Source organism: Leopardus geoffroyi, chromosome B1 (assembly GCF_018350155.1).
Source record: "Leopardus geoffroyi isolate Oge1 chromosome B1, O.geoffroyi_Oge1_pat1.0, whole genome shotgun sequence".
NCBI lineage: Eukaryota > Metazoa > Chordata > Mammalia > Carnivora > Felidae > Leopardus > Leopardus geoffroyi.
In genome coordinates, this window is record NC_059327.1 from 116,540,627 (window position 1) to 116,564,839 (window position 24,213).

Sequence of the window (24,213 nt, forward strand, 5' to 3'; positions counted from 1 at the left end):
ACTAGCAGGTCATTTGAAAAGACCTCCTGAAATACTAAATGTCACTATTCTTTTTTGATATAGCTAGGGGGCAGCATTTACTCAGCTGACTCTTAGTCAACTACCACTATGCCAAATCAGGAAAATAATTCAGTGATCTAGAGAAAATAGCTAAAGCGTGTCTGATTTTTTTTTCATTGGGTCTCGGTTTCCATTTTTAAATCAGGAAAAGTTAATAATATCTCTAAGTTAATAAGACTAATGTTATATATATTTTTATATCTTCAATAAAATATTTCATTATTTAATTGCGTTTTAAAAAATTAAAACCCGAACCAGGATTCAAAATTGTGTTATACTGTCTTTTTCATGTATCAGACTATAACATGAAGATGTACCAATATCCTAAGAAGTTATTTAAGATTAAATTATCAGTTAATATTTTAAAAGGAAGAAAAAAGAATAAATAAATAACTGGCATTACAATCTCACAGAATATATTACCTATTTATTTAACTGACTTTAGTTGATAAGAGGTAACTGGTGATAGTGAGTACCTAAAAGTTGTTATATATTAAAGAAATGTTTCAACTTGAATTATTACTTTTCAAATATTGGAATATGCTTCACTTATTTCTAATAACTTTTCATAATTGTCAAAGTATAGGCATATAATTCAAATTTTTAAGTTTAGTGTTTTTTCAGTACTTTCCACTTTTTAATATTGAGGATATATATATGTATATATTATCCATTATTTCTCATTATTTCATATTTCTCATTATTTCATATTTATTGAAAAATTCTCAAGAAAGTGTATAATCTCATATCTGGATCTTTTAATCTCTCCCTTTCAGTTATCTTCATTATATATTTTATTCTTTCTTTCAACAAATATCTGAGTGCCTACTATGTGCTGCTCATTTTCCTAGGCCCTGGGTATGTTAAAAAAAAAAAAAACACAGACAAAAACTCTGCTCTCATTGAATTTATATTCTAGTGAGGGGCAGACAATAAAAAGATAATTTTTTTTTAACGTTTATTTATTTTTGAGACAGAGAGAGACAGAGCATGAACGGGGGAGGGTCAGAGACAGGGAGACACAGAATCTGAAACAGGCTCCAGGCTCTGAGCTGTCAGCACAGAGCCCGACACGGGGCTCAAACTCACGGACCGCGAAATCATGACCTGAGCCAAAGTCGGCCGCTTTAACCGACTGAGCCACCCAGGCGCCCCAAAAGATAAAATTTTTAAAAAGACAATAAAATAAAAAATAGATAATAAAGATAAATATACTAATAGATATGTTAGAAAGTGGTAAGTACCAAAGAGGGAAAAAAAAAAACAAACTATAGTAGGGACATGGATGTTAAGTGTTCAGAAGAAGAAGAAATTGAATTTTTAAATAAGGTAGTCAGGGGAGGGGAGTAAGGGAATGGGTTAAACAGGTGATGGGACTTAACGAGTACACTTGTCCTGATGAATGCCAAGTGATTTATGGAATTGTTGAATCACTATATTGTACACCTGAAACTAATATAACACTGTTAACTAATTGGAATTAAAATAAAAACTTGAGGGAGGGACAGAGGAAAGAGAGAGAGAGAGAGAAGGAAGGAAGGAAAGGAGAGGAGAGGAGAGGGGAAAAGAGAAGAGAAGAGAAAAGGAAGGAGAGTCAGGAAGGGAGTCAGGGAAAGCCTCACAGAAAAACTGGCTTTTGAATAAGTGGCTTTAGGAACTGAGGGAAAGACCAGTGAAGCAGAGGCAACAGCAAGTGCTAAAGCCCTGAGGTGTAAGCATGCCAGGGATGTTGAAGGAACAGCCAGGAGACCAATGTGACTGGAGCCCAATGAACAAGGAAGGAGATGAGAGTCAGAGGACCAAATTTTACATCAAAATATATTACATAGTTAAGACTTTAGTTTTTACTGTCAGTGGTGAAAAGCCACTGGATTCTATTTAGCAGAGGAATGACACGTTCTGATCTAAACATTTTAACAAGATCATTCTGGTTTTTATGGTAAGAGAAACCCAAGGAGGGGCAAGGATGGAACTTTAAAAAGTTGATCATACACTAGTGTAATAATCTAGGCAAGAGGGACTTGATTCAGAAAGTTAGTGGTAGGGGTGGTAAGGAGTTGTTACATTCTAGATCAGTTCCAAAGGTAGAGCTAGCAGGATTGCTGGTGACAAATGTACACTGTGGGAGAAAGGGAAGTTAAGAATGATTCCAGAATTTTTTATCTGAGCAATTGGAAGAATAGAGTTGTTCTTAACTGAGATTTGGAAGACTATACTTGAAGGCATAGATTTTGAACAAGTCTCAGGAGCTCAGTTTGGGACATGATATGTATATCTGTTAGCCATACAAGTGGAAATGTCAAGCTGGCATTTGGATGTGGAGGTTTGCAATTCAGGGGAGAGGTCTGGGATAGAGCTATAAAAATGGGAGTCCTCGCACTATTTATACATAATCATCTGGAGAAAAATAGAAAATCCAAGGACATAGGGCATGCCAATAGTTAAGTCTGGGAGATGAAGAAGAACCAACAAAGGAGATGGAGTAACAGTCAGAAAAGTAAGAAAACTAGATGAATGTGATATCTTGGAACTCAAATGGGTGGGGCATGTTTTGAGAAGGTTAGAGTAGCTAACTATGTCAAACCCTGATGATGGGTAAAGAAGGATTGAGAGTGAGAACTGGCCATTAGACTTAGCAACAGCGAAGTCTTTGATGACCAAGATAAGAGCAATTTTGGTGGTGAAGTGGAGGAAAGAACCTAACTGGAGTGAAATGAAAAAATATTTAATGAACATCTACTTAATGAACCCCTTACAGGCTGAAACTATATGTTTTGTTCACTGCTATATCCTATCAGTCAGGCAGAGAGTGAGTTCTCCCTTACTCTGCCTTCTGTTCTATTTAGAGCTCCAACAAATCGCCTAAGGCCCACTCACATAAGGGAGAGTAATCTGCTTTACCAAGTCTGCTGATTCAACCCGTTGATCTCATCCAGAAACACTCTCAGAGACACAATCAGAATAAGGTTTAATAAATGGACACCCCATGTCAGTCAAGGTGACACATAAAATCAGTCATCACAAGAACCATTTGCTTTTTTTGTGATTATTGATACATCTACCATTGTGATTATTGATACCATCTACCATGGTAATTAAATCTACCATTTGGTATTTTTATTCCATTCTCCCATCAATTCTTTCTTTTCTTTTTCCTTTTTATTTGCCTTCTTTGAATTCATTGGACATTTTTTCTGTGATTTTATTTTATCTCCCTTGTTGACATGTTAGGTGACGCTTAGTTGTGTTTTTTAATTGGTTTCCTTAGGATTTATACAGTGGTCCTCAAATAGGGAGCTTTCCCTCCCAGAGGATTTTTAGCAATGTGTGGAGATATTTTTCACGAAACTGGGTTAATGCTACTGGCATCTGGTGGGTGGAGGCTGGATTGCTGCAATAATCTTTAAATGCAAAGGACATTCCCAAGCAAAAGTTATCTAACCTAAAATGTGAATAGTGATGAAGTTAAGAAATTCTGGTTTATATTATAATTCTTTACATTTCTACAGTTTGCATTCAAATAATATATCACTTCACAGATAGTACAAATACTTTACAATGTATACTTCCATTTTCCCCTCCCAGTGTTTGTATTACAGTTGTCCTACGTTTTATTTCTACATGTTATAAACCCCACAATAAATTATTTTTGCTTTAAAGAGTCAGCTAGTTTTAAAAGATTTTTCAAAAATAAGTCCTTTATATTCTACCACAAACACAATTACAACCCCTGTGTCTCTTCATTCTTCTGTGTAGATCTAGATTTCCATCTGGTATCATTTTCCTTCTGCCCAGAAGACTTCTTCAGCATTTCTTACAGTACAGGACTGCTGATGATGAACTTTTTCAGTTTGTGTGTGTGTGAAACAGTCTTTATTTCACCTTTTGTCTTTGAAAGATATTTTTGCTGAGCATACAGTTCTATACGGACACATTTTTTAATATTTTTAAAATGTTACTCCACTGCCATTTGTTGTGCACTGATAAGAAAACATTTTTGGAGAAGAAAACATTCTTCTCATTGATAATCTTACATAATGTTTTTGTTTGTTTTTGGTTTTTTTCTCTAGATATGGTGTAAATTTTCTCTTTACCACTGATTTTGAGAAATTTGAGTACAATGTGCCTTGGTGTGGTTTTCTTCATGGTTTGGGATCTTGAAGTTATTAGATCTATTAGTTTATAGTTTTCATCAAATTTGGAACATGTTCAAACTATTATTTGTTCAAACAAATATTTGTTCTGTCCCCTCTCTTCTTTCTCTCCTTTGGTGTCGCTAGTACATAATATATTTGGCCGATTGAAATTACTCACTGATGCTTGGGTGTTTTTTTGTTTCATTGCATACGTTTTATTTTGATGTTTCTGAGTTTACCATTTTTTTTTATCTGCAATGTCTAATCTGCTTAATCCCATCCAGTATATTTTTTCTTTCAAACACTGTACTTTTCATCTCTAAAAGTTTGATTTGCGATTGTTTTTTGTATCTGCCATGTCTTTACTTAACATGAACATCCTTAGCTTTTTGAACATAAGAAATACAGTTATAAAAAGTATTTTACTGTCATTTCCTGCTGTTACAAACATTTATGTCAGTTCTGTGTACATTTTGAGGCAATGATTTTTCTCCTCATATGCATCTTTTTTTTTTGCTACTTTTTATTACTGGTATTTTTAAAATTAGATTCCAGTCATTGTGAATTTTACCTTGTTGAATATTGGATATTTTTCTATTCTTGTAAATATCCTTGAGCTTTATTTTGAGTTGTGGCTAACTAATACTGAAACAATTTGATCCTTTCAAGGCTTGCCTCTAAGGTTTATTAAGACTAGAGCAGCATAGTTTGGAAGCATAATTATGCTAATATTATTTAGGCTATTTTTGAGTACTCTACCCAGTTCCTTGTTTATTACAGATTGTTTGTTTGTTTGTTTGTTCTGACTGGTGGTAAGATGAATTATTCCTGGCTTTGTGTGAGCCTGGCAAGTTTTCCCTCTGATCTTTTCCAGTTATTCCTTCCGTGCTTTGTGTAGTTTCCTCATACATATGCCCTCGTCACTATGTGGCAAAACAGATTGTTAGTGTGTTGCTGAAGTAATTCATATAAGATTCCTAATGACAAAATAATTGGCTTTGATCAGAAGGGTAGAGGTATTGTAACATAATTTATGTCATGTCCTTTAAAGAAAAAATGTTAATAATAGTGATTAAACTAATATTTAGTGACTTTATTTTTATTTTTTTCAGTACTTGATTCCCTCCTTTTTTTTTTTATTATATGAAATTTGTCAAATTAGTTTCCATACAACACCCAGTGCTCATCCCAAAAGATGTCCTCTTCAATGCCCATCCCCTCCCCTCCCCTCCATTCCACCCCCCCATCAACCCTCAGTTTGTTCTCAGTTTTTTTTTTTTATTTTTTTTTATTTTTTAAATTTTTTTTTTTCAACATTTATTTATTTTTGGGACAGAGAGAGACACAGCATGAACGGGGGAGGGGCAGAGAGAGAGGGAGACACAGAATCGGAAACAGGCTCCAGGCTCTGAGCCATCAGCCCAGAGCCTGACGCGGGGCTCGAACTCCCGGACCGCGAGATCGTGACCTGGCTGAAGTCGGACGCTTAACCGACTGCGCCACCCAGGCGCCCCTGTTCTCAGTTTTTTAGAGTCTGTTATGGTTTGGCTCTCTCTCCCACTCTAACCTCTTTTTTTTTCTTTTTTTTTCCTTCCCCTCGCCCATTGGTTTCTGTTAAGTTTCTCAGGATCCACATAAGAGTGAAAACATATGGTATCTGTCTTTCTCTGTATGACTTACTTCACTTAGCATAACACTCTCCAGTTCCATCCACATTGCTACAAAGGGCCGTATTTCATTCTTTGTCATTGCCAAGTAGTATTCCATTGTGTATATAAACCACAATTTCTTTATCCGTTCATCAGTTGATGGACATTTAGGTTTTTTCCACAATTTGGCTATTGTTGAGAGTGCTGCTAAAAACATTGGGGTACACGTGCCCCTATGCATCAGTACTCCTGTATCTCTTGGGTCAATTCCTAGCAGTGCTACTGCTGGGTCATAGAGTAGACCTATTTTTAATTTTTTGAGGAACCTCAACACTGTTTTCCAGAGTGGCTGCACCAGTTTGCATTCCCACCAACAGTGCAAGAGGGTTCCTGTTTCTCCACATCCTCGCCAGCATCTATAGTCTCCTGATTTGTTCATTTTGGCCACTCTGACTGGCGTGGGGTGATATCTGAGTGTGGTTTTGATTTGTATTTCCCTGATGAGGAGCGACATTGAGCATCTTTTCATGTGCCTGTTGGCCATCTGGATGTCTTCTTTAGAGAAGTGTCTATTCATGTTTTCTGCCCATTTCTTCACTGGATTGTTTTTTGGATGTGGAGTTTGGTGAGCTCTTTATAGATTTTGGATACTAGCCCTTTATCTGATAGGTCATTTGCAAATATCTTTTCCCATTCCGTTGGTTGCCTCTTAGTTTTGTTGATTGTTTCCTTTGCTGTGCAGAAGCTTTTTATCTTCATGAGGTCCCAATAGTTCATTTTGCTTTTAATTCCCTTGCCTTTGGGGATGTGTCAAGAAATTGCTGCGGCTGAGGTCAGAGAGGGCTTTTCCTGCTTTCTCCTCTAGAGTTTTGATGGTTTCCTGTCTCACATTCAAGTCCTTTATCCATTTTGAGTTAATTTTTGTGAATGGTGTAAGAAAGTGGTCTAGTTTCAATCTTCTTTATGTTGCTGTCCAGTTCTCCCAGCACCATTTGTTAAAAAGACTGTCTTTTTTTCCATTGAATATTCTTTCCTGCTTTGTCAAAGATTAGTTGGCCATACTTTTGTGGGTCTAGTTCTGGGGTTTCTATTCTATTCCATTGGTCTATGTGTCTGTTTTTGTGCCAATACCATGCTGTCTTGATGATGACAGCTTTGTAGTAGAGGCTAAAGTCTGGGATTGTGATGCCTCCTGCTTTGGTCTTCTTCTTCAAAATTCCTTTGGCTATTCGGGGCCTTTTGTGGTTCCATACAAATTTTAGGATTGCTTGTTCTAGCTTCGAGAAGAATGCTGGTGCAATTTTGATTGGGATTGCATTGAATATGTAGATAGCTTTGGGTAGTATTGACATTTTAACAATATTTATTCTTCCAATCCATGAGCACAGAATGTTTTTCCATTTCTTTATATCTTTTTCAGTTTCCTTCATAAGCTTTCTATAGTTTTCAGGATACAGATCTTGTACATCTTCGGTTAGATATATTCCTAGGTATTTTATGCTTCTTGGTGTAATTGTGAATGGGATCAGTTTCTTTATTTGTCTTTCTTTTGCTTCATTATTAGTGTATAAGAATGCAACTGATTTCTGTACATTGATTTTGTATCCTGCAACTTTGCTGAATTCATGTATCAGTTCTAGCAGACTTTTGGTGGAGTCTATCAGATTTTCCATGTATAATATCATGTCATCTGCAAAAAGTGAAAGCTTGACATCATCTTTGCCAATTTTGATGCCTTTGATTTCCTTTTGTTGTCTGTTTGCTGATGCTAGCACTTCCAACACTATGTTAAACAACAGCGGTGAGCATGGACATCCCTGTCGTGTTCCTGATCTCAGGGGGAATGCTCTCAGTTTTTCCCCATTGAGGATGATATTCGCTGTGGGCTTTCCATAAATGGCTTTTATGATGTTTAAGTATGTTCCTCCTATCCCGACTTTCACGAGGGCTTTTATTAAGAAAGCATGCTGAATTTTGTCAAATGCTTTTTCTGCATCGATTGACAGAATCATATGGTTCTTATCTTTTTTATTGATGGGATGTATCACATTGATTGATTTGTGAATGTTGAAGCAGCCCTGCAGCCCAGGAATGAATCCCACTTGATCATGGTGAATAATTCTTTTTATACGCTGTTGGGTTTGATTTGCTAGTATCTTACTGAGAATTTTTGCATCCATATTCATCAGGATATTGGCCTGGAGTTCTTTTTTTTTTTTTTTTTTTTTTTACTGGGTCTCTGTCTGGTTTAGGAAGCAAAGTAATACTGGCTTCATAGAATGAGTCTGGAAGTTTTCCTTCCCTTACTATTTTTTGGAATAGCTTGAGAAGGATAGGTATTATCTCTGCTTTAAATGTCTGGTAGAATTCCCCAGGGAAGCCATCTGGTCCTGGACTCTTATTTGTTGGGAGATTTTTGATAACTGATTCAATTTCTTTGCCAGTTATGGGTCTGGTCAAGTTTTCTATTTCCTCCTGTTTGAGTTTTGGAAGTGTGTGGATGTTTAGGAATTTGTCCATTTCTTCCAGGTTGTCCAGTTTGTTGGCATATGATATTTCATAGTATTCCCTGATAACTGCTTGTATTTCTGAGGGATTGGTTGTAATAATTCCATTTCCATTCATGATTTTATCTATTTGGCTCATCTCCCTTTTCTTTTTGAGAAGCCTGACTAGAGATTTATCAATTTTGTTTATCTTTTCAAAAAAACAACTCTTGGTTTCGTTGATCTGCTCTACAGTTTTTTTAGATTCTATATTGTTTATTTCTGCTCTGATCTTTATTATTTCTCTTCTTCTGCTGGGTTTGGGGTGTCTTGGCTGCTCTGCTTCTATTTCCTTTAGGTGTGCTGTTAGATTTTGTATTTGGGATTTTTCTTGTTTCTTGAGATAGGCCTGGATTGCAATGTATTTTCCTCTCAGGACTGCCTTTGCTGCATCCCAAAGCGTTTGGATTGTTGTATTTTCATTTTCGTTTGTTTCCATATATTTTTTTAATTTCTTCTCTAATTGCGTGGTTGACCCATTCATTCTTTAGTAGGGTGTTCTTTAACCTCCATGCTTTTGGAGGTTTTCCAGACTTTTTTCTGTGGTTGATTTCAAGCTTCATAGCATTGTGGTCTGAAAGTATGCTTGGTAGAATTTCAATTCTTGTGTACTTATGAAGGGCTGTTTTGTGACCCAGTATGTGATCTATCTTGGAGAAAGTTCCATGTGCACTTGAGAAGAAAGTATATTCTGTTGCTTTGGGATGCAGAGTTCTAAATATATCTGTCAAGCCCATCTGATCCAATGTCTCATTCAGGGCCCTTGTTTCTTTATTGACCGTGTGTCTAGATGATCTATCCATTTCTGTAAGTGGGGTGTTAAAGTCCCCTGCAATTACCACATTCTTATCAATAAGGTTGCTTATGTTTGTGAGTAATTGTTTTATATATTTGGGGGCTCCCGTATTTGGCGCATAGACATTTATAATTGTTAGTTCTTCTTGATGGATAAACCCTGTAATATTCTATAATGCCCTTCTTCATCTCTTGTTACAGCCTTTAATTTAAAGTCTAGTTTGTCTGATATAGGTATGGCTATTCCAGCTTTCTTTTGACTTCCAGTAGCATGATAGATAGTTCTCCATCCCCTCACTTTCAATCTGAAGGTGTCCTCAGGTCTAAACTGAGTCTCTTGTAGACAGCAAACAGATGGGTCTTGTTTTTTTTTATCCATTCTGATACCCTATGTCTTTTGGTTGGCGCATTTAGTCCATTTACATTCAGTGTTATTATAGAAAGATATGGGTTTAGAGTCATTGTGATGTCCGTAGGTTTCATGCTTGTTGCGATGTCTCTGGTCCTTTGTCTTACAGGATCCCCCTGTGGATCTCTTGTAGGGCTGGTTTAGTGGTGACGAATTCCTTCAGTTTTTGTTTGTTTGGGAAGACCTTTAGCTCTCCTTCTATTCTAGATGACAGATTTGCTGGATAAAGGATTCTCGGCTGCATATTTTTTCTGTTCATCACATTGAAGATTTCCTGCCATTCCTTTCTGGCCTGCCAAATTTCAGTAGAGAGATCGGTCACGAGTCTTATAGGTTTCCCTTTATATGTTAGAGCACGTTTATCTCTAGCTGCTTTCAGAATTTTCTCTTTATCCTTGTATTTTGCCAGTTTCACTATGATATGTCGTGTAGAAGATGGATTCAAGTTATGTCTGAAGGGAGTTCTCTGTGCCTCTTGGATTTCAATGCCTTTTTCCTTCCCCAGATCAGGGAAGTTCTCAGTTATTATTTCTTCAAGTACACCTTCAGCACCTTTCCCTCTCTCTTCCTCCTCTGGAATACCAATTATGCGTAGATTATTTCTCTTTAGTGCATCACTTAGTTAGTTCTCTAATTTTCCCCTCATACTCCTGGATTTTTTTATCTCTCTTTTTCTCAGCTTCTTCTTTTTCCATAATTTTATCTTCTAGTTCACCTATTCTCTCCTCTGCCTCTTCAATCCGAGCCATTGTCGTCTCCATTTTATTTTGCAGCTCATTAATAACATTTTTTAGCTCCTCCTGGCTGTTCCTTCATCCCTTGATCTCTGTAGCAATAGATTCTCTGCTGTCCTTTATACTGTTTTCAAGCCCAGCGATTAGTTTTATGACTATTATTCTAAATTTACTTTCTGTTATAGTGTTTAAATCGTTTTTGATCAGTTCGTTAGCTGTCGTTATTTCCTGGAGTTTCTTTTGAGGGGAATTCTTCCGTTTCATCATTTTGGATAGTCCCTGGAGTGGCGCGGAACTGTGGGGCACTTCCCCTGCACGGTCTCGAATAACTTGTGTTGGTGGGCGTGGCCACAGTCAGACCTGATGTCTGCCCCCAGCCCACTGCTGGGGCCACAGTCAGACTGGTGTGTGCCTTCTCTTACCCTCTCCTAAGGGGGATTCACTGTAGGGTGGCGTGGCCCGTCTGGGCTACTTGCACATTGCCAGGCTTGTAGTGCTGGGGATTTGGCATATTAGCTTGGGTGGATCGGCAAGGTGCACAGGGGCGGGAGGGGTAGGCTCAGCTCGCTTTTCCTTCAGAGGTCCGCTTCGGGAGGGGCCCTGCGGCACCCGGAGGGAGTCAGACCTGGAGGGATGGATCTGTAGAAGCACAGCGTTGGGTGTTTGCGGGTTCAAGCAAGTTCCCTGGCAGGAACTGGTCCCCTTTGGGATTTTGGCTGGGGGATGGGCGAGGGAGATGGCACTGGCGAGCCCCTTTGTTCCCTGCCAAGCTGTACTCTGTCATCCGGGGCCCAACAACTCTCCCTCCCGTTGTCCTCCACCTCTCCCGCTCTCTGAGCAGATCTGTTAACTTACAGCCTTCCAGATGGTAAGTCCCGCTCGCTGTCCAAACACACTCCATCCGACCCCTCTGCTTTTGCAAGCCGGAGTCGGGGGCTCTGCTTTGCCGGCGGGCTGCCCGTCCACCCTAGCTCCCTCCCGCTAGTCGTATAGCACGCACCGCCTCTCCGCCCTTCCTACTCTCTTCCGTGGACCTCTCATCTACGCTTGACTCCAGAGAATCCGTTCTGCTAGTCTTCTGGCGATTTTCTGGGTTATTTAGGCAGGTGTGGGTGGAATCTAAGTTATCTGCAGGTCACAGTGAGCCCAGCGTCCTCCTATGCCACCATCCTAGTGACTTTATTTTTAAACTTAAATTAGGCTAAGGAGTTCAGATTTTGTTATATTTTATTGTTTACTACAGCCCATACTCTTTACAGTGAAGTCACATACCTTTGTATTCCTCTGCAGTTTTCCCTTTTATAATGTCGCTTGAAAGAACTATGTGTCAGTGTATATAAATGATGATCTTGTGGAGAGCAATGGGCTTTATTTCACATACAATACTTAGACTTCAATGTAGTATATAGTAATACTTAAGGTTCTTGACTGGTATTTTGATAGCATAAATACTCAGTGGTATGCTATGCAAAGACATATGCTACTCTATTCATAATTTGATAATTGATAGGTCCTAGATGAATATTTATTTAAACCCTATAGGTAGTATAGAAATCTTTGTCTAATGGTAGACTGCTTTGATGCAGAAAGTAAAATAAAATTAGAGCTTTTCAGATCTTTATATTATTACTGATTTTCAATACTTGCTACTGACAAAGGAAATTTTACTCTACATTTAGAAATTAAGAATGATTTCTCACTTCCAAAATGTCAATAAATTCGTTGAAAGTATATATACAAGTATGTGGGCATGTCTGTGTGTGTATTTTCATTCCTAGACAGTAAAATTAGGAAAATAAATTTGTCACTCAGTTAAAGAACTAATTTATTTTATTTTTAGATCTTATTACTTTTAGTCTGTTATGAAGCTTCCTGTTAATTTAGAAAATGGTAGTAGAAAGTATATGCTTCACAATACTTTCTTATGAGACATTTTGGACATTTTTCAAAAACCATCTTATCAATTCTTGAAAATACTAAGAGTAAATCCACACTGATAAAGACCATTAAAATCCCAAAAATATTTTTGTGCAACCTGAAAGTTCATCCTTGGAATTAGCATGCAAGTATTGTGTTTGGGTTAGTCAGAGTCTTGAGTATTTCCTTTGATGAAATGAAGACATTCTGTGTAATAATCCTTGGTGAAAGGGACATCTGTAGCATTTGTAATAGAGAGTATTTGTGGTAATAATTAAAATTATCAACATTTACTTTTATTTTAATCAATGGAGTAGACCAAAGTATAAAATATTTTTTACCATTCAGTTTAGTGGTAACCATTCTAATTATCTTTTATTTCCTCTTTATCTGTCCCCGGCATGGCACCCCTTTCCTCTTCTACCCATAGCTGTATGCCATCCCTTGGTTTCTCACCATGTTTACCCGTAAGTATAATTTTTCCTTTCCTTTTAATATTGTATTGACAAAAGGATAGCTCCTTTCTACCCCAGTATATTATAGCTATAGTCATATTAAATAGATTTAATTACATAACCATCCTTATATAATTCTAATGTAATAGAGTTGGGTAGAAAAAATTAAATTGTTTTCACTGCTGAATATCAAAAAGTGTAATATAGGATGAGTGTTATATAGTGATGTTTAGGATGCCTACCTTACGTGCCATGACATTCATAAAATCTCTGCCTTCTGTTGAAAAAGAAATTAACATTATAATATTTACATAAAGATTTGGAAGGCAACTTTTACAACAAATGAGATTCAATTTTTAGAGATCCTCTAACACTTTTGTTATTTTCAAACCTAGAATTCCTCTAGAAATCAAAAAGTATGTGTATGTGATACTTTAATCAGTTACAGGTATGAATACAGTAGACATTCTGCTTAAATATGTACTATGATAAATGGAATAACCATATTTAAAGTAGATTATGCATTGGCCTGGAAAAATATGCACAGTATCATTAAATGTAAAAAAGAAAGTTGCAAAAAATAGAAAAAAATTTTTACGTGAACTTAATAAAGCTATTATTTAGAGTGAATAATAGAAATGTAACAATACTGAATCTAAAACAATACGAAATTTCATGTAAGTAAATAAGCTTGTGAGAATCGTATAACAAGAAAATTCTATGAAGAAATATAATTAATGGAACAACTATACCAGGATTGATAAAGGTTAGAAAATGTCATCTATTTGACCAATCTGATTATTAATATTTGAAAATGCCTTAGGAAGCAATAAATATTATATACAATTTCATAAGTGTTTTGTGAAACCAAACCAAAAATAGTTTTTATAAACATTTTATAAAACTAAATAAGCATTTTATAAAAACACTTTGGTAGTATTTGTTCTTAGTGTTTTTTTTTTTTAATTTTTTTTAATGTTTATTTATTTTTGAGAGAGACAGAAACAGAATGCGAGTGGGTTAGGGGCAGAGAGAGAGGGAAACACAGAATCCGAAGCAGGCTTCAGGCTCTGAGCTGTCAACACAGACCCCAACTCAAGGCCTCGAACTCACGAGCTGTGAGATCATGACCTGAGCCAAAGTTGGATGCTCAACCGACTGAGCCACCAACGCGCCCCAATATTTGTTCTTAGTTTTGACCATAAACCATTTGTAACATGTCTGGTAAAACAGCTTGTTATTGTTTTAATTTCTGTAATTTTGTCTTTTTATTTTATTTAATTGTATTCATATTTTGTTGTTTTACAGATGTATTTCCACTGCACAAAATTTTCCACCTCTGGGACACCTTACTCCTTGGGAACTCCTCTTTCCCATTCTGTATTGGAGTAGCAATCCTCCAGCAGCTTCGGGACCGGCTTTTGGCTAATGGCTTTAATGAGTGCATTCTTCTCTTCTCTGATTTACCAGGTATAGATATAAATAAATGGAATCCCTAAATGAAATTTAATTCTAAAATAATGAGAAGTCTTATAGCATTTTGCAAAAATAATCATCCAAACTTTCAGAATCTCTTCTTGAGCTTCAACTTCCTTCTCTGGATTCTCTCTCTCGTGTAACCACATCTACTCTTCCAGCACAGGTCCAAACCTGGGTCATATTAGGTTGTTGTGGTTTAATTTTATGTCAGTGATGCCACCAAAAGGGTAAAAGAGCTGAGGGCAGTGACATATTTGCCTTTAATCTTAGGACATGCCTTTTAATCTTCAGCTGATAGAGAGTAAGTAAAGGCTACTTGTTTGAGAATCTGTGTTTACACAGAGATGTAATTCACATGGAACTTTGCTCTCCTATCTATAGCTCCTTAGTAACAATTTGACAGTTTGAGGAAAGGAAACACTGTCCCCTTTGGAGGGCAAATCACAAGCTATATATTATATTCACAAGTGAGGAGTTTGTAAATCTAGGTGTTAAATTTGCTAAGTGTGGATGTAGGGAATATGACTATGGTCTAAACTTTGCTGCTGTGGCTGAAAAGATCAAAGTAATCTGGTCACCTAGGATATAGCAATCTGTGGAATTAAAAAATGAAACTGTATTTTTGCAGAAACCAAAATTTTTTCAGGTAGAAGAATTCTACTTTCTTCAAGCAGCATTTCATTGGCTCCAACCCTTTTCTGAATTTATTGTTGTTCTCCATATTTTTAGGCAGACACAAGTAACTGCTGATAAGAAACACATTTAGTTATCTAAGAGTTAAATTTGCTTAAAAAACAAATGAAGAACAAAAGAAAGGTACCTTAAGATTACATATTTATTAAGCACACTCAAGAGGAAAAAGAAACTGCTACCTACCCTGATTTTTATCTTTAGCTGATGATCTATATCTGGTACTTCACCATCTCTCTGTTGTTGCAAGTCTTCATCCTTTTGGGAAAATAATAACAATTTAAAATTTAATTTTTTTTTAATTTTTCCTTCCTTCTTTCCCCCAAATTGAAAGTACCACCATCATCTTTCTAACTTATCAAAGTTTAATTAAATTATTTTGTATATGAGGAAATAGTAGTTCACTTCTTATATTATTTGTTTCTGGGCGATAGATTCCTTTTGAAAATCACACTATTTTTTTAATCTTTTGATGTTAAACGGTAACAAAGAAGCTAGTTTCACAAACTAGGAATACTGTCTGTACCTTGCATATATTTTGCTCTCATTTCCAACTTGCCAAAGTAAACAGAAGATGATTGATTATGATTAAAAGAATTTTTTCTGGTCAGTTCTAAAAAAGAAAAAAAAATCACAAATGCTGATTGTGCATTTTGAAATCAAGCAAATTTAATGCCTTTCCAATTTCATACATAAATGTACCAGTTAAACACTTATGGAAGAATCTGTTGTCATATTGTATAGGCATGTTAATAGTAACTCTGGTTGTCCATGAAAATAAAATTATTATTTCTGAAATCAGAAAATAAGAATATGCTTGTTAGAACTGACTTATTAAAAAGGTAAACTCTACCGGGGCACCTGGGTGGCTCAGATCATGACCTCACGGTCCGTGAGGTCTAGCCCCATGTCAGGCTCTGTGCTTACAGCTCAGATCCTGGAGCCTGCTTCGGATTCTGTGTCTCCCTCTCTCTCTGCCCCTCCTGACTGACTCTCTCTCTCTCTCTCAGAAATAAACATTAAAAAAATTGTTAAACTCTACCTACCTCTTAAAATAGAATGCATTCTATTGTTGTGAATTGCCTTGATCCTCAGTAGCATTATTCTAGCTCATCACTTGTTTGGCCACTGTCTATAATTCCTGTTGGGAAAGAAAGAGGTTCTAATAAAAATATGACTTAAGAAAAAAAAAAAAAACAGAAAGAGTCCAGATGTAGGCTTTGTTCTAAAGTACACCTGTGTTTTACTTTTAATCGAAGGACACTTATTTGGGATGTCTTTCCTAAATCTAAAGAGATCTCTTTTTTCACCATGTTGAGCTTCATAACTGTAGTTGATGCTTGAAGGAACTGGAAATAATCATGGGAAGTCTTAAAATATGAATCCAGATTAATATACACACAAACACACAGAATGTGCCTTTTCTAAGCAAAGTATTATGTGACATAAGTTTGGAACATATTTGAAAGAAGCTTTTCAAGACTACAGAAAAAAGATAGACAAGATAACTCTATATTTCACTTTAATTCTTGTGACAGACTTTGTAGATAAAGACAGGATAGGATTAAACATTGATTTGAACTTACTAAATACGTTATACTTTACTGAAATCCCTATCAACTGAGTTTAAAAGCATAAGCAAACAGCAAATTTAACTAAATTCTTTGCTGAAGCAGATTGCTAAATTCACAGTTCAGAACATCTATTTGATAGTAATATGATGGAAATACTACTCAGTTGGTATCCTTGTGAACAAAATAAGCTTGATTTTTTTTAAGTTGTCCTTTCTAGTTTTTTTTTTTCTTTCAACAAAGAGGCACCCAGTAGTCTAGTTGTTAAGAGCATGGCATGTGGAACTGGTCACCTAAGTTTCAGATCCTGGCTCTGCAGTCACAGCTGTGTGATCTTAGGGTCATGACTTAACCTTCTTGTTTTAACCTTCTTGTTTCCTTACCTCTGATTATATGAGAATGATAATAGTACCTACCTCATAGGGTTGTTGTGTTAAATAAACCAGTATATCTAAACAACTTAGAGCAGTGACTGGCATAGAGAAAATGCAATGTAAGTGATTATTATTATTAGTTTTGCCATTATCATTATTATGCTTGTTTTCACTTTCCATTCTACCATGACATGCTTTCCTATTGATGGTATAAATGTAGCAATCACCCCATTTAGCTTTTTCTATAATTTTTTTTAATATGAAATTTATTGTCAAATTGATTTCCATACAACACCCAGTGCTCATCCCAACAGGTGCCCTCCTCAATGCCCATCACCCACTTTCCCCTCCCTCTCACCCCCCATCAACCCTCAGTTTATTCTCAGTTTTTAAGAGTCTCTTATGGTTTGGCTCCCTCCCCCTCTTTTTTTTCCCTTCCCCCTTTCCATGGTTCTTGTACCCCAACGTTTATAGCAGCATTTTCAACAATAGCCAAATAATGGAAAGAGCCTAAATGTTCATAAACTGATGAATGGATAAAGAAACTGTGGTTTATATATACAATGCAATACTACTTGGCAATGAGAAAGAATGAAATATGGCCTTTTGTAGCAACGTGGATGGAACTGGAGAGTGTTATGCTAAGTGAAATAAGTCATACAGAAAAAGACAGATACCATAAATTAAAAAAAAAATTTAACATTCACTTTTGAGAGAGAGAGAGAGAGAGACAGAGTACAAGCAGGGGAGGGGCAGAGGGAGAGAAAGACACAAAATCCGAAGCAGGCTCCAGGCTCTGAGCTGTCAGCACAAAGCCCAACACAGGGCTCAAACCAATGAACCATGAGATCATGACGTGAGCCGAAGTCAGATGCTTAACTGACTGAGCCACCCAGGCATCCCTTTATAAATTATTAAAGTAGATATCAGTCATATTGATTTCCTTGTTAGCTAGAACAATTGAGGAATTATCTAAGAAGTCAAGTAGACCTTCTATGTTGAGTGTATATTATGACTAAGAAGAATATTTCTTTTCATTGCTCAGAGACAGTGTAATGTAGTAGATAGCACAGACTTTGCAGTCAATACAGATAAGAATTTAAGTCCTAGCTCTACCACTCACAACCTGTGTGAACAGGGAAACTTTCAGTGTAGTTCTGCTGCTAAAAAAGCTGTCTATGGATGAGATAGATGTGAGTTCATATCCCACTTCTGGCACATAGTAGCTGCGTGAATTTGGAAAAATTTTTAATCTCACTGAGAGTTCTGTACATTAGGAAAGTTTCAGTAAAATGGGGATAATAATATCTGCTTTAGTATTATGATGAACACTAAAGATAACATACATAATGCAGCTGCCACAAAATATGGTACTGATTATGCATACACAGTATGTATGACTTTTTTTAAAGTACATGTAGTATTTAATATTTTATTTTATGTTTATTTTTATTTTATTTTAATCTTAGAGCAGGAGAGGGGGGCAGAGAGAGAGAATCTCAAGCAGTCTCCAGGCTCCAGGCTCCAGGCTCAGTGAGGAGCCTGATGAGGGGCTCGATCCCATGACCCTGGGTTCATGATCTGAGCCAAAATCAAGAGTCAGACGCTCAACCAACTGAGCCTCCCAGGCACCCAGCTTTTAATATTTTAAAAATACATAAATAACTTGTAACATTCAATCTGTATAAGTTCCCTCTCCTTTCTTCCTCCTTTCCTTCACTTTATACTAACTCTTTAATTCTTGAAGAAAGAACACAGTAGAAAAGCATTATTATTTTTGCAAAAATTGTTCCCAAATTCTATTCCCTTGTAATATTTTTTAAATTTTTTTAAAGGAGTGTATGTTTTTTTCTTAACTTTATTTTATTTGAGAGAGAGCGAGAGAACGAGAGAGAGACAGAGACAGAATCCCAAGCAGGCTCTGCGCTGTCAGCACAGAGCCCCATACAGGGCTCACATCCACTAACTGTGAGATTATGACCTGAGCCGAAATCAAGAGTCAGACATTTAACTGACTGAGCCACCCAGGCGCCCTGATAAATTGTTATTAACTAAGGTCAGTAGTTTACATTAAGGTTCACCCTTTGTCTTGAAAAGTACTGTGGGTTTTGACAAGTGAGTAATGTCATATATTTACCATTACAGCATTATACAGAACAGTGTCACCACCCTAAACATCTCCTGTGCTGCAACTATACGGTCCTTCTCTCTACTCTTCTTACCCAACTCTCCCCTGGCACTCAGTGATTTTTTTACTGCCTTAATACTTTTGTCTTTACCAGAATGCCATATAGTTGAAATCATAGAGTATACAGGCTTTTCAGACTTTTTGCCCCATGTCTGCTTATGGCTTCATAGCCCATTTCTTTATATCACTAAATAGCATTCCAAATTTTTAGAGTTTGAAAGGTAGAAAAGAATATTTCTTAAAAGGCAATCTCTTTCTAAGTAGAAATCTACCAAGCGCAAAATAGAAATTTAACCTATATTTTAACTGAGTTTAAAACAAGATCCTGGACTAACTGAGATCTAAGGCTTATGATTTTTAATATTTCAGTTGAAGTGCTAAAATTTTTCATGTGTTTTATATTATCCCTATTTTATGATTGAGGGGAAAAGAAAAAACAGAAAAATGAGTTTGGCCAGAGCTATACAACTTGTAAGTCATTGAATTGAAATTTAAACGCAGATCATGCTGCCTCCCAGGTTAATGCTCTTTCCAGTATACCATTATTATTATTATACCACTTTCTAAGTAAATACTTTAAATGCCACTAGATCAAGAGCTAGACCAAGGGAGTGAGGCTTCAAGCCCACCATGTTCATCTCCTAAATTCATTCCCACCCCTTTTAAACCAGAACCTTTAAAGTTTGAGACCTTTCCAATTAAGAATGACAAATTGTACATGTATGTTTATCCCTACTGCCTTGTGAAACATCACTAAAGCAAAACAGTAAGGGAATGAAAAAAAGTATAATCCTAAATACAAAGAGAATGTAAGAAGCGCACTAGTAGACAAGAAACGGCAACAAATATTTAGAAGATAGAACACAATTACATCAATAATAACTCCCTTAATAAAAAGTAAAGAGAACTGAAACCTTCCTGCAAAGAGAATAATAGCAAGAAGCAAGCCAGTTCTTGGTGCAGAGCACCAAAGTCTCACGAATTGAAAGTGAATGAAAATGAGGCAGAAAAAAACAGAGGAATTAGTTCAATGTACACGTAAGGAGTAGTTTCATTTCTCCCACCTCTGTCAGCCTTTACACCCACCTTGCTAGCCACGTGTCTTCTCTGCTACCTAACAGAAGACGGTAAGATAGGGAAATGGCCAGATTTTGTGGGCCTGAAGCTTAAACAATGTGGAGAAATTTAAGAGGATATAAATTACAGTACAAAATTAGACCATTAAAAAAATATTGAGAACGAGCAAAGAGATCATGACAAATTACAAAAAGGAAAAATAACATAATACTTTAATTATTAAATGTCAGATACCTCTGTATTTTTTCCTCCTTTTTTGCTTCATACTCATTGATTATCTCTACACATGACAATAATTGTACTTATTTTCTATACAAAAAAAATAATCAGTCTTTCCACTGGCAGTGTTGGTTGAAATTTGTTTTTTTATTATTGATAGTGGGAATGCATAATACATGTGACTTAACACAGATAATACCCTCTGTTGTGGTGCTGCAGATTTCTTTCCTATAAATACAGAAATGCTATTTTGTGAAATTCCTATTAAAAAAGAAAAAAAGTTAATGATGCACTTATAACTGTATATGTAACATTATCAAGCATATTCCTAAAAGGAGAGCATTTCTCTTTTGATCAGACATCAATAAGAACCAGATTCTCTGCTTACAATTTTACATTTTAATGTTTAGAAGAATGCTTAAGCCTGATGTTTGGCTGTGTATATTTCAACCATTTCTCCTACCCATAAATAACTGGTGCTGGGACACATAATTTTACATTATACCTCTGCTCTTATATAGTGGGTGATAAGAATATTCCAGGACATCATTTCTAGAGCAACTTTCCTATACTGTCAAACATAAACAAAGCCAGATCCTAGTTAAGTAATATACTCTTACAGTAGATAAGAGTCCAACATGAATTGAACTTCATTTTGTACAGAGGTAACTGAGCATTTTAAAGGAAGAATGAGAGAATAGGTGGGGAGGGTGGGTGAGTAGGGGGCTCAGAAGATTCAGGAAAATGAAAACTTACAGAAGTGTGAAAGAGGGCATTGGCCCATATGAAAACCATCTAGGTTTGCTAATTGGCACTTACCAAAGGTAGGTTCCTACCTTCCCACAGAGGCTGGGAGACAAGTCTTTATAAGCCAAAGTTGAGGCATAGGCAAGAAAGGATGTAAATAAACCTGACTAGAGTTTCATCCAGGAGAAAATCTTTTGTCAGGATGCCTGGATGGCTCATTCGGTTAAGCGTCCGACCAGCTTAGGTCATGATCTCACAATTTGTGAGTTCGAACCCCGTGTCAGGCTCTGTGCTGACAGCTCAGAGACTGGAGCCTGCTTCGGATTCTGTCTCCCTCTCTCTCTGCCCCTCCCCCACTTGCACTCTGTCTCTCTCTCAAAAATAAACATTAAAAAAATTATTTTGTCAATACCCTAAAGTGACTTCAAATCACAAAACCATATCCCATTAAATGAAACTAATTATGTAACTATTCCTGATTTAGTTTATTCTTAGTTATATCTCAAAGTGCCCCTAGCCACTCTAATGTTGCCTAACACAAAATGAAGTGTAATGGAGGGAAATTGGTGTAAAGACAGAAGTCTTCACTGTTTGTGACTTAAATATATTTACTTTTGCAAATAATACAAAAAACATATCCATGTGAACATTAAATTTGGAGGGGTAATCTTTGGAGTAATAGAATCAAAGTATCTTTCTTCTTTGTTTTTTTTTATGTTTGTTTATTTTTGAGAGAGAGAGTGTAGGATGGGGAGGGGCTGAGACAGAGGGGGACAGAGGATCCAAAGTAGGTTCCATGCTGTCAGCAGAGAGCCTGTTGCAAGCCCAATGCGGGGCTCAAATCCACAAACCCTGGGATCATGACCAAAGCCAAAGTCCAATGCTTAACCAGACTGAACCATTCAAGCACCCCTAGAATCAAAGTATCTTGAGATTCAGAGTCAATAGCATAGCAGAGAGCAGAAGTAAGGGAATATATGTAGTTAGAACCCCCACACTCCTCCATGGTCAATGCTGGCAAAGATTAGTTTAGACAGAGAATTATTCTCTGGAGAGATGGAACGTCCCCATAGGGAGAAATACCTTACTTAGGCGTCTTCCAACAAATGACCGTGTCTCAAAGTTACCCAACAGTCAATCTACTAGTCACCAAGACCTTTCCACATATACAAAACTTCCAATTTGATTTTCAGTACTATTCTTTTTAAATATGTAGTCATAAATCACCAAATCTCTATAGAAAACCTCTAACTAAAAGACACAAACCAGCAAACTGAATAAAAGAATATCCTAAGAAAGATAGTTATAAGAAGATATTGCAACTATGACAAATCAGGTTTTTTAAGTAACAACAAAAAGATTTACTGGAAATTAAAAATGATGTGGAAATGCAAGTGAGCTTTCTAATAAAAGAGTTAGATGATAAAGCTTAGGAAATCTCTCAGAGAATAAAACAAAAATACAGATGGAAAGTAAGAAGAAAAGACAAAATTATTAGAAAACCAACTCAGGGTGTTCAAGATTTCTTTAATAAGAGAGAAGAAAGAACAGAAAGAAAGCATCACAGACATCAAACAAGAACTTTCTCTGTAAGTGAAGGATTACAAAAGGACCATCAAATACCTAGCATAATGAAGTGACACACTTTTACATATATCATTTTGAATTTTTAGAACACCAAGAATCCTAAAAGTTTACAGAAAAGGAGAAAATCACATACAAATTATTTCAATTCAGAATCATATCAGACTTCTCAGAAGACAATGGAGCACTATTTTTCATAACTGAAGGAAAAAAATTCAACCCTAGAATGCTCTGCCTACTCCAACCAACAGTCAAGGACAGAATAAATGTATTAAAAGATATATTTTTTAATAGTTTTCATAAAAGCTACTGGAAAATGAGTTCCACCCAAATGATGGAGTAAATCAAGAAAGAGTAAATAATGTCTTGCCCTTCAAATTAAAGATTAAATATAGAGGAGAGCCAAAGGGAATTAGATAATAGTAAAGAGAAATGCCAGGACAACAGCTGTTCACTAGATCTTGGAAGCCGCTCATAGCCACTAGAGCAAGAGAACAGAGGTCTTCAGGAGAGAGGTATTTTCCACCTCTTCTGGCCCAAATGAAATATGAGATGTGTTTTATTATTTTGGACATAGTTCAATCTTTCTGAGAGATATGATAGTACTGCATGAGGACAAAGAAATCAGGATTTAGAGGAGTTATTTCTCTGAGTCACAAAGTTCCTCATGGAGCTTAGAATCAAACCTGGGAAACCATAATCCAGGGAACGTGCTTTATTCACAATGCATTATATTAAAATTACAATGCAAAATTTAAAAAAAAAGTTGTGTCCCAGGAGAAGATAATATTACTTTTTAAGAATAGTTGCATATTTTGAGGTACAATTACAGAGTACTTTTTGCATAATATTTTGTTTATGATAAAGTGCTTTGGAGGGATTTTGAGATGGAGAGGTGACATGGGTTAAGTGAATGGAGAATGGGATATCTGCCAGTACTAATAATTGGAGTGGCATTAGGGTGGATGCCAGTAAATTCTCAGGATTCACTGTAAAATTTTTATGGTACTGGTAGGGTGTGTTGGAAGCAGATACAACTGACTTTTCCATTGCTAGTGATTTAATGACTGAATTACAACCCCTAATCTGGATCATTGACATAACTTGAAGCTCCTACTGGGCAACAGATGTGTCAGACTGATTCAAGCACCACTTATGCAAAATCTGTGGTCTGAAAAAAAAATTTTTTTGGCGATTAAATGGTATTAAATGGATCAAATTTTTTAAATGACAGGGTTTTCTCTCTTTATGTTTTTATCTTAAATATGTTATCTTAAATAAAATAAATAAACATATCTAATATGTTTTTATCTTAAACATATTAACTGGAATTTTTCTAAAATGAATTCAGCATCTCTCTTCCTTCTTAAGTTGAGTAGAGAACCCATCTTGAACTTTGATTTTTATTCCAATTGGTATCTGTGTTCTTCTTATTGTGGAAGAAGTGTCAACTTGATCATGTTATAGGGTTTTTTTTTAATATATTTCACTGTATTTACCATTGCTGAAATAAATAGACCCATGTCTCAAAACATGCTTAACTGGTTTTTTTTAAATATATTTTATGTTAGGAAGAGCATATG

At 36.2% G+C, this 24,213-nt stretch overlaps 1 protein-coding gene across 9 annotated transcripts in view; it reads left to right on the forward strand.

Annotated features, from left to right (window-relative positions):
* The window catches only part of TBCK (TBC1 domain containing kinase), a 220,534-nt gene that overhangs the window by 123,320 nt on the left and 73,001 nt on the right, over positions 1 to 24,213 (forward strand). For all 9 annotated transcript variants that reach the window (XR_006710750.1, XM_045471153.1, XM_045471148.1 and 6 more), the window contains 2 exons: positions 12,677 to 12,713; positions 14,010 to 14,171. Coding sequence is in view for 8 of the 9 variants with exons in the window: in XM_045471153.1 (XP_045327109.1) it covers positions 12,677 to 12,713; positions 14,010 to 14,171 (199 nt within the window). In the remaining variant the exon portion in view is untranslated. The remainder of the gene's footprint in view (positions 1 to 12,676; positions 12,714 to 14,009; positions 14,172 to 24,213) is intronic.